We start from the raw sequence: 17423 nt of genomic DNA on the forward strand, positions 1-17423 counted from the left end.
AAGATTCGTCAAACATTCCCTCTATTCTTTAAATTAATAATTCATTATCTTAAGATCATGCCGCCATTCGTCCACAGTTTGATCCCATTTGGGGTGGTCGAGTGGTCTGGAGACATAACTTAACTGATGAACAGATAACTGAGGGAATAAAATTTTTGTCTCAATTTTTTTTTTTCTTCGTAGGGTTTTATACTCTCTAATAATAGGATCAAACTTATTCTTGATTCTTTTTCAACTTCTTTTGCATATATTTAAGCTTTCTTGTGTTATCTAAGTGAGAAGGTATCATCAAATGTATGACAATGTTCCTTAATTTCCGAATCTTATGTACATGTCAATATAATGTTATATTCTTCTTTTTATTGTAAAATTCAATAAACATATTGAACAAGAAAAATTGATTAGTTAGAGAATCAAATGGATTATTATAGAATTATTGGTAATATGATCAAAGCTAAAATGTGTGATTACTGATTTTGACTTTTTTTTTTTTGGTCTTTTAAAAAATTGAAATTGTTTATTTAGCCTGGTTCTTTCTATATCATTATTTACTTTAGTCTTTCTGCTTCCTTTTTCAGAATATATTATTTGGAATTTTATAAACTAGTATAAGTGTAAGCAAAACATGCCAAAGAAAATACAGTAATGCCATGTAAATTATGTTAGTTTAGCCCCACCTCTCAGCTAGGAGACTGAAACTCAGTGGAGAGACACATTACTGTTTGGTAATAGAGTTTCATAAAGTTGCTGGTTATGTCTCTGACAACCGCAGGCCCCACTTCCTTCCCCCACATTCGCAAGAATATTCACAGTCACTACAGGAACAAACACAACTTACACTGTGTATCATATGTGAACAATGACTTAGGCCGATGAAAACTAGTATTGGGACTTGTACACAGCCCTCAAAAATTATACTTGCACACTCGCATTTTGTGAGTGAATTTTGAGGGCTGGCGAGAAGGGCTGCATGGGAGCCAGGGGGTGAGCACCGTCGATCATAGAGGGGAAGAGAGGAGAGCCGACGGCTGGATGATCAGAGCAGGGAACATCACAGCTTTCATTTCAATAGCTGTGTGTTCCCCCGCCATGCGCAGTCTCATAAGCCCCTCCTCTTTTTCCGGGACTTTGATAGACAGATCACCCATCCAAGCCCAGGATGGGTGGCATGTATTAAAGATCCCGGACAAGGGGAGGGGCTTATGTGACAGCGCATGGCAGGGGAACACACAGCTATTGAAATGAAAGCTGTGATGTTCCCTACTCTGATCATCCAGCCATCCACTCTCCTCTCTTCCCCTCCACAGGTAGGCAGCACATGGGACACAGGCTGCACATGGGACACAGGCTGTACATGGTGGACACAGGCTTCACATGGGGACACAGGCTGCACATGGGGGACACAGTCTACACATGGTGAACACAGGCTGCACATGGGACACAGACTACACATGGGGGACACAGGCTGTATATGGTGGACACAGGCTGCACATGGGGCACACAGGCTGCACATGGGGGACACAGGCTGCACATGGTGGACATAGGCTGCTTACATGGTGGGCACGGGCTGCATTGGCGGGCATGGATAAAGTTGTTAATATTTTTATAACTTAATTGCATAAAACATTAATGTGTTATTTTATGAGATAATTTATGAGGGCGGGTTTAGGGGCAGGGCAGGGTAAGGGTTGGACGGGGAAACTGGTGGCGGGTAACCCTTGAGGCCTGGCTAGTAGCTCAGGAGTTGAAATGTTGAGCCCTGTTATACCTATCTGTTTACGGGCATTGCAAATGTAACAAGATGCAGTGATTAAAGTCTCATATGTTTTGTTAAACAAAAATCAGAACAAGGGACAAGACTTACCATTAATCTGATCTGTCCCTTGTGCTGCTGGCTCCTGTATTCCTTGAAATCTTCATCTTCCGATCACACCCTACCTTGCTTTAATCTCTATATTTTTTACAGCTTTATTTGCCCCTATATAGGAGTTTTGCTGTTTCTAACTGCCTTGCTCATCAACATTACCTGGAAGGAAAGTGAGGGTAAATCCAAAATTTTGGAACAGTAATAAAAGGTGATATTCCTCTCATTGGAAAATATCTTCTCACTTCCTATTAAATCTGCAGGACAAGAAGTGAACAGAAATCTCCATAACGAAAAACAGTTGGCAAAAAATAAATGGGGAAGCAACTGTCAGCACAGAAGTCCCTTCATACTAAAGGAGAGCCGGGAACGTACAAGGCAGGTGCCGACAGGGGCCAGCACAGAGGTGGGTGGAGACAAAGAGGTGCAGGCACTAGAAAAGAGTAGATGGGTGACAGTCAGGAAGGGTAGAGGTGAAACCAGTCAGGGACCAGCACTGCTGGAGCTTAGGGACTCTCCTAGATAACGGGGGAAAAACTCCTTCAGTGAGAGTGTGTGTGGGGGGGGGGGGGGGGAGTGAAGGGAAAGGAAAGACAGATTCTGGTGGTAGGGGGCTCAATTCTTAGAAGGACAGAGGCCAATCTGTAACAAATAAAAATGACAGTGGTTTTAAATCCCCCACTATATAGAAAAATGGAAAAAAAAAGGTCTTCATTAGGATATACTTTAAAATGTAGATGTATCTACAATTATATGGAACTCTACCTAAAAAAATTCTAACAGGAAGACTTTAAAAAAAAAGAAGAAACATAGACATGGATGAGCGAGTTTGGGGTGGACGAACTTGACTGGCCTGCACAGAGTCCTGACCTCAACCCCAGAGAATACCTATGAGATGAATTAGAGCGAATTCTGCGAGCCAGGCCTTCTCGTCCAACATAAGTGCCTGACCTCACAAATGTGCTTCTGGAACAATGGTCAAACATTCCCACACACTCTTAAACCTTGTGGACAGCCTTCCCAGAAGAGTCGAAGCTGTTATAGCTACAAAGTATGGGCCAACTCAAAATTGAACCCTGCGGACTAAGACTGGGATGACATTAAAATTCATGTGCGTGTAAAGGCAGGTGTCCCAATACTTTTGGAAATGTTATATATATATATATATATATATATATATATATATATATATATATAGATAGATAGATAGATAGATAGATAGATAGATAGATAGATAGATAGATAGATAGATAGATAGATAGATAGATAGATAGATAGATAGATAGATAGATAGATCGATAGATAGATAGATAGATAGATAGATAGATAGATAGATAGATAGATAGATAGATAGATAGATAGATAGAGGGGTACATATATTTATTAAAACAGACTGAAACAGACATTTCTATTATAAATAATAGTCAAGTTAAGAGCAGGAAAAAAATCTGTTTTATTTCTTTAAAGACTTTGTTTTCAATTACCTAAGATCACAAAATAAAATGAACTGAACAATTTTAAAATGCATGAGATTCATTTGGATTATTTAATAAAATGCTGCAGAGAGCACTATGGTGACATGAACCACAGCAACCAATCACACTTCAGGATCCTTCTTTTCTGATAAGAGTACTTTGACTTCCCATACATGAGCAGATCACATGTCTGGGTGATGGAAGACATGTCTGATGGATCACACACAATAGTGATCTCCCAAAAAATATCTCGCCCACTTGGCTGACATTTCATGTGATCTACATGCCTCAAAGGCTTAATCCCCTTTTTATGGACAACTTGAGGCAAATGCTGATTTATTGCAAAGATTTTCCAACATGCCAAAACATCTCAGGAATAATTTATTTTCTCCATTTGCAGATGCTCCAAAAATTCATTTATACGTTCACTTGCTATCTTGAAGTTAAAGGGTTTGTATAGAAGGCTTAACTATCACTGGTAATCTCCGATTCCTTGATACAGGAGAAAGCACCACTTGACTTTTTGCAGTATTAATAAATATGTTTCACTGAGTGTTTGAGTACAATTAAATAATTCGACTAAGTCAGCTCTAACTGCACAATAATGAAATAATTAAATTACATTCCTGACCTGTTTATTTTTCATGTTGTGTTTTAGCAAATTGTTCTGAAGAAAACTCAATATCCAGTCCATCTATGTATAGAAGAACCTTTTGGCAAAGCAATAAAACTGGCCACATGTTACAAATGTATTATCTCCTTGGCCCCCATGGCAGGCACTACCCATTACATGACAAATATAGTCCTGCACTACACCAATACTGGAAATATATTATATTATATTATATTGGCTGATACAGTAAAACCTTGGATTGTGAGCATAATTTGTTCCAGAAACATGCTCGTAATCCAAAGCACTTGTATATCAAAGCGAATTTCCCCATAAGAATTAATGGAAACTCAGATGATTCGTTCCACAACTATTTGATAGGTCTTTCAGTTTATAGTCCATATAAAAAGATTATAGCAATGTGACCAGGTTGTGTAACCATAAAATGTCCATCCACAAATGGAAGCCTCCACAAGGGGATTAAAAGCAAAATCCAGCAGGAGACACAGAGTATAAAAGAGAAGAGAGGCGCCTGTAAGTGTAGCAAAATCGTTACATTTAATGAAGGTCCAACATTTAGCAGCTCACATGGTTGATTAAAAGAGGCAGCTCTAAAAATGCAAGCACCTGGGGTAAAGCTGTCCACATAGACCATCCTCCGGACCACCGACTCTCATCGCTGTCAATCAACAATCGTGACCAGGAAGACTGGAGTAGAGTGATCTGAAAGTGAGGCTTGAAGCTCTTGTGGAGCTCTGCTTGGAAGGGATGACATCGATGGTGGTGTGGAGGACAGTCTATGTGGACAGCTTTACCCCGGATGCCTGCATACTTAGATGTGCCTGTTTTAATCATGAACTATGTTAGTTGCTAAATGTTGTACCTTCATTAAATTTAACTATATTGCTACACATAGAGGCGCCTCTCCTCTTTTATACTCAGTTGTGACTTGATGCTACTTGTAAATCAAGATATCGCTTGTATATCAAGTCAAAATTTATGAAAACATTTTGCCTGTCTTGAAAAACACTCTCAAACCAAATTACTCTCAAACCAAGGTTTTACGCTATTATATATTATATTATATCATCCAAGTAGAACTTCCTGCCGGGTATCACCCACGATGCAAAGTAGCCTTTTTGACAAGTAATAGGCATATTGTATGTGCAGAAACCATGTGCTTCTACGGACATATTTTCTTTATTATAGTGAGGGCTTCACTGTAAGCATCCAGGATCTCAATTCCTAAAGGGGGGTCCTCTGTGGACTTCTTCTAGTAGGTTGTTCGAGGGAGCTGGAAAGGTGATTGAAGATCCTTTAAAGTGCAACATACCATTACTAAAGAAAATTCTTCAACATAGAAAAAAAAAAGATCACAATAGTCTAATCGAGACTGTAAAGTCACTTTCTACATTCATGCTCCCATTGTTGAGTAGACAGCACTAGTAAACCAACTGGCATGAAATCCTTATTTAAATCTCTGATTCTGCATGAGAAATCTGCCTCAAGTTATGAACAAAAAATCAAACGCTTTGTATCTGAACACAGCAGATATTTTTTTTAAATAGCTCTAGTGAATTTAGCATTTTGTGTAATTTTGTTTTGAACACTTAGGATCTTGGTAGGGGCCCAGTCCAAATGTTCTCTTCCCCATGAGTTTTGCTTTGCAGCTCATTTGACATAGCCAGCCCTACATGACTATATCAGCTTGGAAGTACTACATTGTACAGTAGACACAATTTTGGTATTTACGTAACCTAAAATTGCACAGTGCTAGGGAGGTAATATGCTAGGGAGGTAATATGTCATTGCCTGTCTAGCACTAGTTATGATATATAAGACTGGTGACAGTTAAGAGTGGGATACTTTGGGCCTCTATTTTGAAAATGCCTAAATAATAACTGCCTATAATGCGCCACACATTCAAACTAATTCCCTAGCCTTTAATTTTCTACTGTATGTTTAACCACTTCAGTACCCTGCTATAGTAATATGACATCCGCAGATGGGATCTCTCATCCTGGGCAGGCATCATATGACGTCCTCAGCTTCCTGCCAGCATAGAGGGCATGCACACACCCGCCACGTCACTGAGGAGCCGATGCGCATTCTCGGCAGCCGTGATGTCCGTTGGGCACCCGCGATTGCTTGTGACAGAGCAGGAATCTCCTCCACCAGTAAGTCCCATCTCCCCACAGTTAGAATCACTTCCTAGGTAACACATTTAACCCCTTGATTGCCCCCTAGTGTTAACTCCTTCCTTGCCAGTGACATTTATACAGTAACCAATGGTTATTTATAACGCTGATCGTTGTATAGATGTCAGTGGTCCCAAAATAGTGTCAAAAGTGTCCGATCTGCCCACCGCAATGTCACAGTCGTGATAAAAATTGCAGATGACCGCCATTATTAGTAAAAAAAAAAAATAATAATAATAAAAATTCCATAAATCAATAACCTATTATGTAGGTGCTATACCTTTTGTGCAAACCAATTTGCGTTTTTTTTTTTAAACAAAACTATGTAGAAGAATACATATCTGCCTAAACTGAGGAAAAAAATTATTTATTATAGCAAAAAGTAAAAAATATTGTTTTGTTTTTTCTCTCCAAATTGTCGTTCTTTTTTTGTTTATAGCACAAAAAATAAAAACCACAGAGGCGATCAAATACCACCAAAAAGAAAGCTCTATTGTTTGGGGAAAAAATTCAAATCAAAATTTCCTTTGGGTACAGTGTTGCAGGACCGCTCAATTGGCATTCAAAATATTAGTGCTGAAAGCTGCCTGGTATTGAAGTGGTTAAAAGGTAAGTCTACTTTAATCGAAAAAAAATTTGCAAGTAAAAAAATATATATATTATTGCATGTTGTTTGAATGTTTTTAAAATAAATTTTCCTTTTAAATCTGCAGCACTGTCATTTTTTCTAAAATGCAATGCAACATGGCAACCTGGAGGTGTTCTGTACACAGATGGTGTACAGAATGCACCCCCCCCCCATTAATGTAATTTCCTGCTTGTGTGATTGGCTTACTGATTTTCCCAGAAGTCTATACTAGGGTACGAGTCAGATTTTGTGCATTCTCTGCAACAAAATTTTTATTTTTGGTGAGATACTCCCAAAGGGAAATCACGTTTAAAGGTATGCAGGCCCAGCAACTTTCCTCATTAGAACCCTGCAAGTGCAGCAGCTGATCACTAATGGAAAAAGTCACTCCCATTCACATTCATTTTGAACATGGACACAGACAAACAAACAGCTATTTCTTCAGAATAAAAAAAGGGAAGAATCTGCAAAAAAGTTTGTTAAAATCCCTGCAATGTACAAAAATCACCCAGAGGGGAATTTTTTTTTATTAACAAAAGTGGAGTTACACTTTAAATATGATTTGTTACCTTGAAACATCTTAGTTATGGTATCTTGAAAAACAGTCCCTTTGTAGTCTGCATTTATGATGATATTTTATGTTGCTTAGGTTACTCCAAAGTGCATGTTTGCTCAAACTTTAATGTAAAAAAAGTTTGTAGTATTTATAATGCTTTATTCATACTCATTCAGTCATTTGGACTGCACCATGTCAGATACAATGGATATAAAAGTCTGCACACCCCTGTTAAAATGTCAGGTTTCTGTGATGTAAAAAAATGAGACAAAGATAAATAATTTGAGAACATTTTCCACCTTTAATGTGACCTATAAACTGTACAACTCAGTTGAAAAACAAACTGAAATCTTTTATGGGAGGGAAGTAAAAAAATATAAAAATAAAATAATGTGGTTGCATAAGTGTGCACAGCCTTTTACAACTGGGGATGTAGCTGTGTTCAGAATTAAGCAATCACGTTCAAACTCATGTTAATAGGAGTCAGTACACACCTGCTATCATTTAAAGTGCCTCTGCTTAACCAAAAATAATGTTCAGCTGTTCTAGTAGGTCTTTTCTGACATTTTCTCAGTCCTACAGCAAAGCCATGGTCACAGAGAGCTTCCAAAGCATCAGAGGGATCTCATTGTTAAAATGTATCAGTCAGGAGAAGGGTACAAAAGAATTTACAAGGCATTAGCTATACCATGGAACAGAGTTAAGACAGTCATCATCAAGTGGAGAAAATATGGCACAACAGTGACATTACCAAGAACTGGATGTCCCTCCAAAATTGATGAAAAAAGACAAGAAGAAAACTGGTCAGGGAGGCTGCCATGAGGCCTAGAGCAACATTAAAGGAGCTGCAGGAATATCTAGCTGTGTGATATATGTAACAACAATCTCCCGTATTCTTCATATGTCTGGGCTATGAGGTAGAATGGCAAGACGGAAGCCTTTTCTTACGAAGAAAAACATCCAAGCCCAGCTAAATTTTGCAAAAACATATCTGAAGTCTCCCAAAAGCATGTGGGAAAATGAATTATGGTCTTATGAAACCAAGGTTGAACTATTTGGCCATAATTCCAAAAGATATGTTTGGCGCAACAACAACACTGCACTTCACAAAAAGAACACCATACCCACAATAAAGCGTGGTGGTGGCAACATCGTGCTTTGGGGTTTTTCTTCAGCTGGAACAGGGGCCTTAGTCAAGGTAAAGGGAATTATGAACAGTTCCAAATACCAGTCATTATTGGCACAAAACTTTCAGGCTTCTGCTAGAAAGCTGAACATAAAGAGGAATTTCATCTTACAGCATGACAGCTACCCAAAGCTTACATCCAAATCAACAAAAGAATGGCTTCACCAGAAGAAGATTAACGTTTTGGAATGGCCCAGCCAGAGCCCAGACCTGAATCTTATTTAAAATCTATAGTGTGATATGAAGAGGGCTGTGCACAGGAGATGCCCTTGTAATCTGACAGATTTGGAATATTTTTGCAAAGAAGAGTGAGCAAACATTGCCAAATCAAGATGTACCATGCTGATAGACGTATACCCAAAAAGACTGAGTGCTGTAATAAAATCACAAGGTGCATCAACAAAGTATTAGTTTAAGGGTGAGCACACTTATGCAACCATATTATTTTATTTTTAGTTTAGTTTAGTTTGTTGTTCAATTGAGTTGTACAGTTTATAGGTCACATTAAAGGTAGAAAATGTTCTGAAATTATTTATTTTTGTCTAATTTTTTTAGATCACAGAAACCTGACATTTTAACAGGGGTGTGTAGACTTTTTATAGTCACTGTGTGTCCTTCAACAGATGGGAGAAAAATAACTGTTAATTGGTTGAAGTGGTTTGGCACATATCTGTCTCTAAAGTGGACAAACAATCCTAAATATTCTTGGAAATTGCATGTTCAGGCAACATGATGTAGAAATGAATAAACTAGAGGACCTGTGATTAAAAATTATTATTAACCAGTTACAATGCACTAAAAATTAGTAGCCAGTGTTTAGGTGTTCAAACTATCTCCTCAAACCAAACTGGACTTTGGTTAAGAAACATGGTGGAGCTAACTTTTGTCTCACACACTGAAAATTTAACAAATTATAAAAATTATATTTATATTTAAAAAACTTGCTATGACCTTGTCCATTTTTTTCGGATGATATGTATTTTATTTAAATTAATAAATATGCTCTTTACAACATCACAAGTTCTATAATATTTCCTGTTGCACCAGTATTTTTCTCTGTTTCCATGTTTTAGCATTCTATTCAAGACAGAAAAATGACCATCTTGCCACGGCATCTGTCTATTAGAAAACTGATCCATATTTGTTGAGGTTAATAAGTTCCAGATTTCACAATGTCATGAGTACGTTGCTGAAGGAGAGCTGCACAGGTGGCATTTTATATGCTACTATATACAGTACACAGCAGAGGAAATGTATACTGTCACAAGGAACTCAAATGATTTTGCACTCATTGACAGAGAATCGTTTCCGTCTTGCTCTCTTCTTGGCCTGGTTGACTGCTGTCCGCACAGCACATTCAAACACTTGTTGTACTCCTCGGTTGCCAAGAGCTGAGCACTCTAAATATCCTTTGGCTCGAACGTCTTGTGCTAACTGCTTACCATCCTCAGGGCTGATGCAGGGGACACGCATGTTATTCATTTCCCTTTGGTCAGTCTGAGTGGCCACAACCAGCACAGGAATATGGGGCAGATGTTGCTTGACCTCGGCTATCCACTTATGCCTTATGTTCAGAAATGAGGTATGGTTGCTAACAGAGAAGCACAGTAAGACAATGTCTGCATGCTGGAACGAAATTGGGCGGATGCTCTTAAAAGCGTCATTGCCTGATGTGTCCCAAAGACCAAGACTGATCTGTTTCCCGTCCATGAAAACATCCACCCCTGTATTCTCATAGACTGTTGGCTTGTAGGAGTCTGGAAATGTCTCAGAGGTGAAGCGAACAAGAAGTGCCGTCTTCCCAACAGCGGAATCGCCCACCAGAACACATTTGATGGCATCCATCTTCCTACACAGTTTACAGTTCAGCAGCTGACTGCTACCAGTGGCTCAGCTCCAATAGAGTCCCATGGAGGCTTGAAGGTCTGAGCACTGACAAAAGAGTAATAGTATCTTTGCAGTGTTTTTATAAAAACATGTCAGTGTTTATCATGAAGGTTACTTCTTTCTAGTGCATCCCAGCTGCAGGCTCTGTGTTCTGTAGGGGAAAAAAAAAATATTTCTCATTTAAATTATTTAAATTAAATTCTTTAAACTTTGCTGGCAGAACATAACTGGTATATGGAAAGAGTATATTATATACTGTAACTGTTTTTACAAATTAATGAGTTTGTTAATGTATTCACACTGGGAATATCACAGTTTTTGTATTCATCATAACTAACACACTGTCTTTATTAAATTGATAAATAAGCAATGCACAAGATATTATTATTTTCATTTATACACCAAATTAAATAACCAGCCAATCAAATTAATTTTCTTTCATTAGTCTGACTACACTAAAGCTGATTTTTGCTAGAGGTAACCATTGAAAAATTATATCTTTGGTACTGTATGAAATAAATGTTACTGAGACTTAAGATACGTTAAACACAAGAGTCGCACCTTGTGACTATTTCTGGTTGGGAATCAGCAGCCAAACTATATACCTTTAAACTATAGTATAGTCAGCCTAACATCAACAGTATGTAAACTATTGGAAGAAATGATAAGGGACCATATAAGAGCCTGCTGATGAAAATAGTATCATTAGTAGTAAAAAACATAATGTCATGAAGAACTGTTCTTCCCAGACTAGCCTTTCAACATTCTATGAGGGGGTGAGCTGTAATTTGGGTAAAGGAAAGCTTGTGGACATAGCGTATCTAAAAATCACATTTGATACAGTAATTTACAATCTAAGGTCTTTTGGCATTGATGATATTGTATGTACCCAGATAGAAAACTGGTTTCATAAGCGCATCCATAGAGTAGTGATAAATGGCTCATTTTCAGAATGGTCTAGAGTTGTAAGCAGGGCTCTGTCCTGGGACCAATTCTGTTTAACTTGTTCATAAGCAATATAGAGGTCAAAATAAATAGTACAATCTCAGTGTTTGCTAATTATACAATGCTAAACAGGGCAATCACTTTACAACAGTATTTAGAAACTTGGTTTGGCCACATCTTGAGTATGTGGTTTAGTTTTGGTCACTGTTCCTCAGGACAAATGCCCTTGAACTGGATAGGGTCCAGAGAAGTGCAACAAAGCTAATAAGGGGACTGGAGGACCTCAGTTTTGAGGAACAACTACAAACATTACGCTTATTCTCCCTGGAGAAAATATGCCTAAGAGGAGATATGAATGCTATGTACAAATCTTTCAATGGGGACTGTCATTGGGAGACAGATAATTAGGTCTCTAAAATAGGCAGATGGCCATACAATGAAGTTGGACGAGAAGCAGTTCAGAAGCTCATTGGAGGGCAGGCATATGTCTCATTTCCCAAAATGTTTGATAATGTACTTTCTCAAATAATCATATTAGTGCAGGTGAAAGGTTGCATGGAGGTAGATCGACCACTGATGACAACAGCAACAAAACAGTCCTGGGTTTTGGCATGATGCAAGCAGTGAAAATGTACTCCCTTCACTCATTCCCTACAAAATAGGCTTTTTTACATATTGCAGACGTTATCAACACTCTGGAAGATAATTTGATGTCTGTATCTGTTATTTTTCCTTGCAAGGTCACACCTTCCAAATCAGTGGATTACACTAATTAGGAAAAACCCGTAAGGCCTTAAATACTTCTATTGGGCCCCATTTACTAAAACTCATGTGCAGTCCCACAATATTTGCTATGTGGCAATAATCTGAACTCACTGCAGTGTACCTTAGGTGAACTTACCAAAAAATGTGGTTTGCTTTGAAGTGTAGAATCTAGCATCTAAACATAAATCAGCTAAGCAGTTGGACACTTAAAGTTTTTGGTTCTAACTACTGTTACAAATTTTACACGTGCATCTCCTGAAGAAACAAAACTTCATACAACTTCATGCTGCTTCTTTCAGGCAAATTTAATTGCTTAGTGAACTTGTCACATACATTTTTATGATTTTTCTTTTACTTTACTACAACAAAATATTCACAAATGCATTCCTCTGTGCACCTTATCAGAGGAAAAGGCACAAAATATAATTAATTGGATATTCAATGTGAACAGCTATTTAGGACCACACTGTAAGCATTGAACAACAGTGTTTAATATTCTGCCTGAGTTCAAAAAACATGTTTACAATGTGAGCATACATCCATATGTTTATGTGAGCCCAAAATGCAAGCATACTTTGGGGTAGATTTACTAAAGACAAATAGATGGTGCACTTCACAAGTGCAGTTGCCCTAATTTTCCCCAGAGCTTAGTAAATTAAATGTGTTGAAGCTTTACTTTAAGAATACCCAATGAGGTCTGTTCTATTATTTTACATCATCCTCCATTGTGCATTGTGGAAAATAACAAAAAAAAGAAAAATATATATATATATATATAAATATATATATATATATATATATATATATATATATATATATATATATATATATATATATATATATATATATATATATATATACACATATATACTAAATTAACTACATATAATTATTGTATATAATTCTTAGTATAGTAGAAAGTATAGTAGATTATTCAGCACAAAGAAATCACAAAACATCTAAATCTACTATACATTTTGCAGCATATACATCTGATGGACTGATAATATATTCAGAAAAACATTTATTATAAATATAATCAATTGTAACTGATACATCATTAAACATATTTTGAAATGCAAGTGGTGTGAGTACCTAAATTTGATCTGATATCAGCCTCTTAAAGTCCTTGCACGGCAAGTATGGAGTGTGAGAGGAAAATAATAGCACAGGGAGCCGACCAGTTCATGTGAGGACAAAAAGCATGCCAATAGGAGGAGAAAGCAGAGTGACAATGAGCTTATCATTGTGTTTCTTTTCCTTTCACTGTCCAGGGACGGGGCCCGAGGAAATGGGTTGATGATGCTGGCCATCAGACTGAGGACATCTAGCCACAGTGAAAAAGTACTGTAGGGGAAGTCTCTAGATTCAAGCTAAATATTGTAATAAAAATTTTTTTCTTAATGGGCTATTCATTTTTATTGTGTTATTTTTGGTTGAAGTTTTGCTTTAGCTATCATCCTGTGCTTCTCTCTACTGATTAAAAGCTGATTTAATTCTTTGTGCATGTGAGCTATTACTAACTACAACTAGATAATTGTATTTAACTTTTATATGTATATATATATATATGGGGGAAACATCTATACATTCCAGGCCCTTACAAGATACCATTGTAATTGAAAAATGCATAATTAAAATATTATTTACATTCCCTCATTGAAATAGTAAAATACATTTATTAGACCTAGACAACTATTATATTTTTTTCACTAATATTGGGAAGTATCTGATGTATTATTGAATTAATGTAGCATACTGCTGTAGGGTTGACAAGAGTCTACAGATCTGGCAGCTATCTACAGCCAAGATTTAGCAAATGTAATGCAATCGTGAAATCATGAAAAATGTCTACAGACTTATAACACCTACTAGGAACACAGTCCTTAATTAATAATCATACTTATGATTTTGATGATACTTTATACATATATACAATTACACTTTATACATATATAAAATTATACTTTATACATATTTCACACCTACTTTTTCAATATTGCATTATGCGAAAAAAAACTCCTTACTTATTCATCAAGCTGAATTTGGTTTATACCACTTTTGGTAGGTTAGAAATAACTAATTGTTTTTTCCATAGTCAGCATATCAAGTAAATATTACAAACTGGGGTTGACCTACTAAAGAAAAGGGAATGTTCACTAATCTTAGGAGTCGATTATCTGGAGAGTGCAAAATCTGGTGCAGCTCTGCAAATTAACCAATCAGATTCCAGGATAAGCTTAATTAAACAAGCTGAAGTTAGAAACTGATTGGCTATCATGCACACCTGAACCAGATTTTGTATTCTCCCGTTTTAGTAAATCAACCCCCTAAAGTAAAGCTTCAATAAACCAATCATACCATTGCACATAATTTAGTATTCAATGCGAATATCAGGTGCTTTGGGATCCCCCCTGCCCCAAAGTGCCCACCCCCCCATGTTGAGGGCATGTGGCCTGGTACGGTTCAGGAGGGGGGGGAGCACTCGCTCATCCCCACCCCCTTTCCTGACCTGCCGGGCTGTGTGCTCGCATAAGGATCTGGTATGGATTTTGTGCGTGGGGGCTCCCGTTAAAAGCCATACAAGACCGAAGGGCCTGGTATGCTCTTGGAGGGGGGACCCATGCTGTTTTTTGTTTTTTATTTGACATGGAGTTCCCCTTCAAGATCATCAGAGCACAAGTTGCATGCCAAAATCAAATCAGTTAAGACGGCGATCCAACTTTGATCCAACTTCAGTGATATTCAATGGACTGAAGTGGGATGAAAGTCAGAGCAAAGTAGTGCAGTGAGTATTTTCAAAGTTAGACCAACTTGTGTCAGACCAGTTAAGACAGCTCCCATAGGGAAACATTGATTTTCACACGTCATGTGACATTAGCTCCCAATGTTGGAGCGTTTGTCGTACCAGTGTGAACCTGGCCTAATAGACATTTAAATAAACTTTATGTATGTATGCTGCAATCCCCTTTTTGAGTTTCTTGATCTATATAAAGAAAAATGAGTGTTAGAAGGGAATTCCCAACACATGTAACATACATTATCAGTTAGATTGACACTGAACACAGGCCTAGCTATCGTAATAATAAATATACTTTGGCAAATTTTGACATATAATATAAACAATATTAAAACCAACTTTTCCAAGGTGGTCCTATGCTTTGCTAAGCCCTACCTTTGCTGAAAATACAAAAGATCCATATGTATAGTGTGTGCTATATTACATTTATATACTCAATTCATTACTTTAGATGGGCACTAATGAGAAAAACTGAGAGCAGTTGGAGACAAAAAGGATAGTGTGGCTGGTCATTTAATCACATATTACAATATGTTAAAACAAAGTCAGTATAGTGCGTGAATTTCTATGACCTTCGTACACGCACGTATATAGATATATCTATATATAGATATATCTATATATGTACTATATATTGATATAAATTTTGCAAAAGCCAAAGAAAAATTAAGATGAAGTTAAAAGCCATTAGACATGAGAAATCTGCCATATTACTGTAACATTTTAACAAATGCTCATGCACATGATTATTATAATAAATTGCAGAGATCTCATATTTAGTAGCTGTACATAGTCACAAGACAGTGATGTGCCAGCCACTTACAGTTACAAATATATTTAAAAGCCCAAATCATTTCAAAGCAGATAAGAAGAGACTTGCCTGTGGATCAGCTCTGCTATATCCCAAATCCCACTAATGCATACATTTTATAGCTGGACATACACTGGTAGAGTTTTGGACAAACATTTCTGCAAAAATGTATACAAAAAATCTCAAAGCATTCGAAGACTTTGATAAATGTCATTTGAAAGTACTTCAGAATGTCATTTGCTTTTAACATTCAATTTTGAAATGAAATATTCAACTTTCCTGAACGAAAAACACCTACACTGTAATACAGGTCATAGATGATGTGATTTTTTTTTCCTGCAACCACCAGTTGTAGGAAAGAAAATCACTCAATTCCCCCATCAACACAGTCAGAGTTGATGGGGGAATCCCTCCCACAAGGCTATAATGTTCTCCAGCCGGAGGCGGTGTGCACGGGGAGCCGTCCCTGCTGGTAAAACACAGTTATTATTGCTAGTGGCTAAATATCCCACATGCTGGTCTACCCAAGTCTATCAATGGATTGACTTGGGTACAATCACCCTGCCCATAGATGGTTTGAATTTCGGCCAGTCCCTGCTGCATTGGTTGAGATTTTAACCATCTATATATAGCCAGCTTTATTCCAGAAAAAAAATTCCATCCTACTCCTTTGAATTTTCTCGTTGCTGAAGTTGAAAACAAATGTTGAATTGACCTCCCCCCCCCCCAAGCACATGAAACCCCCACAAAACCAGACTGGTGATTACCCCCCTGTGACTGCTGTTTGTCTACACACTTCATGACTGATGAGGATCCACCTACTTTACGTATACACACGTTTTAACACACACCAGACAAGACCTTATTTTAATTCTAAAAATTCAAATGTTTTTCCGACAAACCGCACAGCAATTTTCAGTTTTTATTTCTTTTTAGTCACTTGGAGATTGATCACTATGGGCAACAACTCAATTTTTGTCTTAATTTTATTTTCATTTGTTCACTTTTCCATCAACATGCAATTACAACAAATTCAAGTTTAGACTTCAAAGTGGTATGATTGCCGTAATTAAGAGGGCCTAGTGCTTAAGCTCTTGTTACCAAATGAGAATAACAATACATATCGGAGTACAGGCTCATGTCTATTCCAACAACACATTAAGCCTGGAATTATAGGGAAAAAAATAAGGGGGATGAAAAAAAGAAAGTAGGGAAAGATAGGGGTTGAGGAAGGGGGGAAATTCTGGGAGTGTCTGTAAATAAGTATTCAGTAATCCTAAGGAGAGAAAGAGCCACAATTAAGTGTATCAGGGTTTAAGTAGAGATGAATCAAAGTCAGGTGAAAGGAAGTGATCAGTTTATGGCTGCCATAGTTTAGTATAAGTTTATATAAGCTTTAGTATACGTTTATATAAGTATAAGCTGCCATAAATTTAGTATAAGCAGGACCCTATCCTGCAATGCGGATTAAATTTTAGCATGAATCATAGTTTATGTAATCCTATTTTTTGTTTTTGGTGAGGCAAAGGCTGGGGGATTTCCAGGTTTTTGCTACTGTTTGTTTAGTCACTAAGTGGAACAACCCTATGTTTCAATTTTTAACCACTTAAGCCCCAAACCATTTGGCTGGCCAAAGACCACAAATCACAATAAGTAATGGCAGTGATGGCAGTGATCAGTGCGATTAAAATTGCATTG

General features: G+C 37.3%; 1 protein-coding gene across 2 annotated transcripts in view; it reads right to left on the reverse strand.

Moving 5' to 3' along the window:
- Positions 1 to 3293: 3293 nt before the first annotated feature.
- Positions 3294 to 17423, reverse strand: part of RHOH (ras homolog family member H) — a 67461-nt gene continuing 53331 nt past the window's right edge. For both annotated transcript variants that reach the window (XM_077477603.1, XM_077477604.1), the window contains exon 2: positions 3294 to 10555. In XM_077477603.1, the coding sequence (XP_077333729.1) occupies positions 9790 to 10362 (573 nt within the window). In that variant the 5' untranslated portion in view covers positions 10363 to 10555 and the 3' untranslated portion in view covers positions 3294 to 9789. The remainder of the gene's footprint in view (positions 10556 to 17423) is intronic.

This window comes from Lithobates pipiens, unplaced genomic scaffold (assembly GCF_037356315.1).
Source record: "Lithobates pipiens isolate NorthernLeopardFrog02 unplaced genomic scaffold, aLitPip1_a1.2 Scaffold_13, whole genome shotgun sequence".
Classification (NCBI taxonomy): domain Eukaryota; kingdom Metazoa; phylum Chordata; class Amphibia; order Anura; family Ranidae; genus Lithobates; species Lithobates pipiens.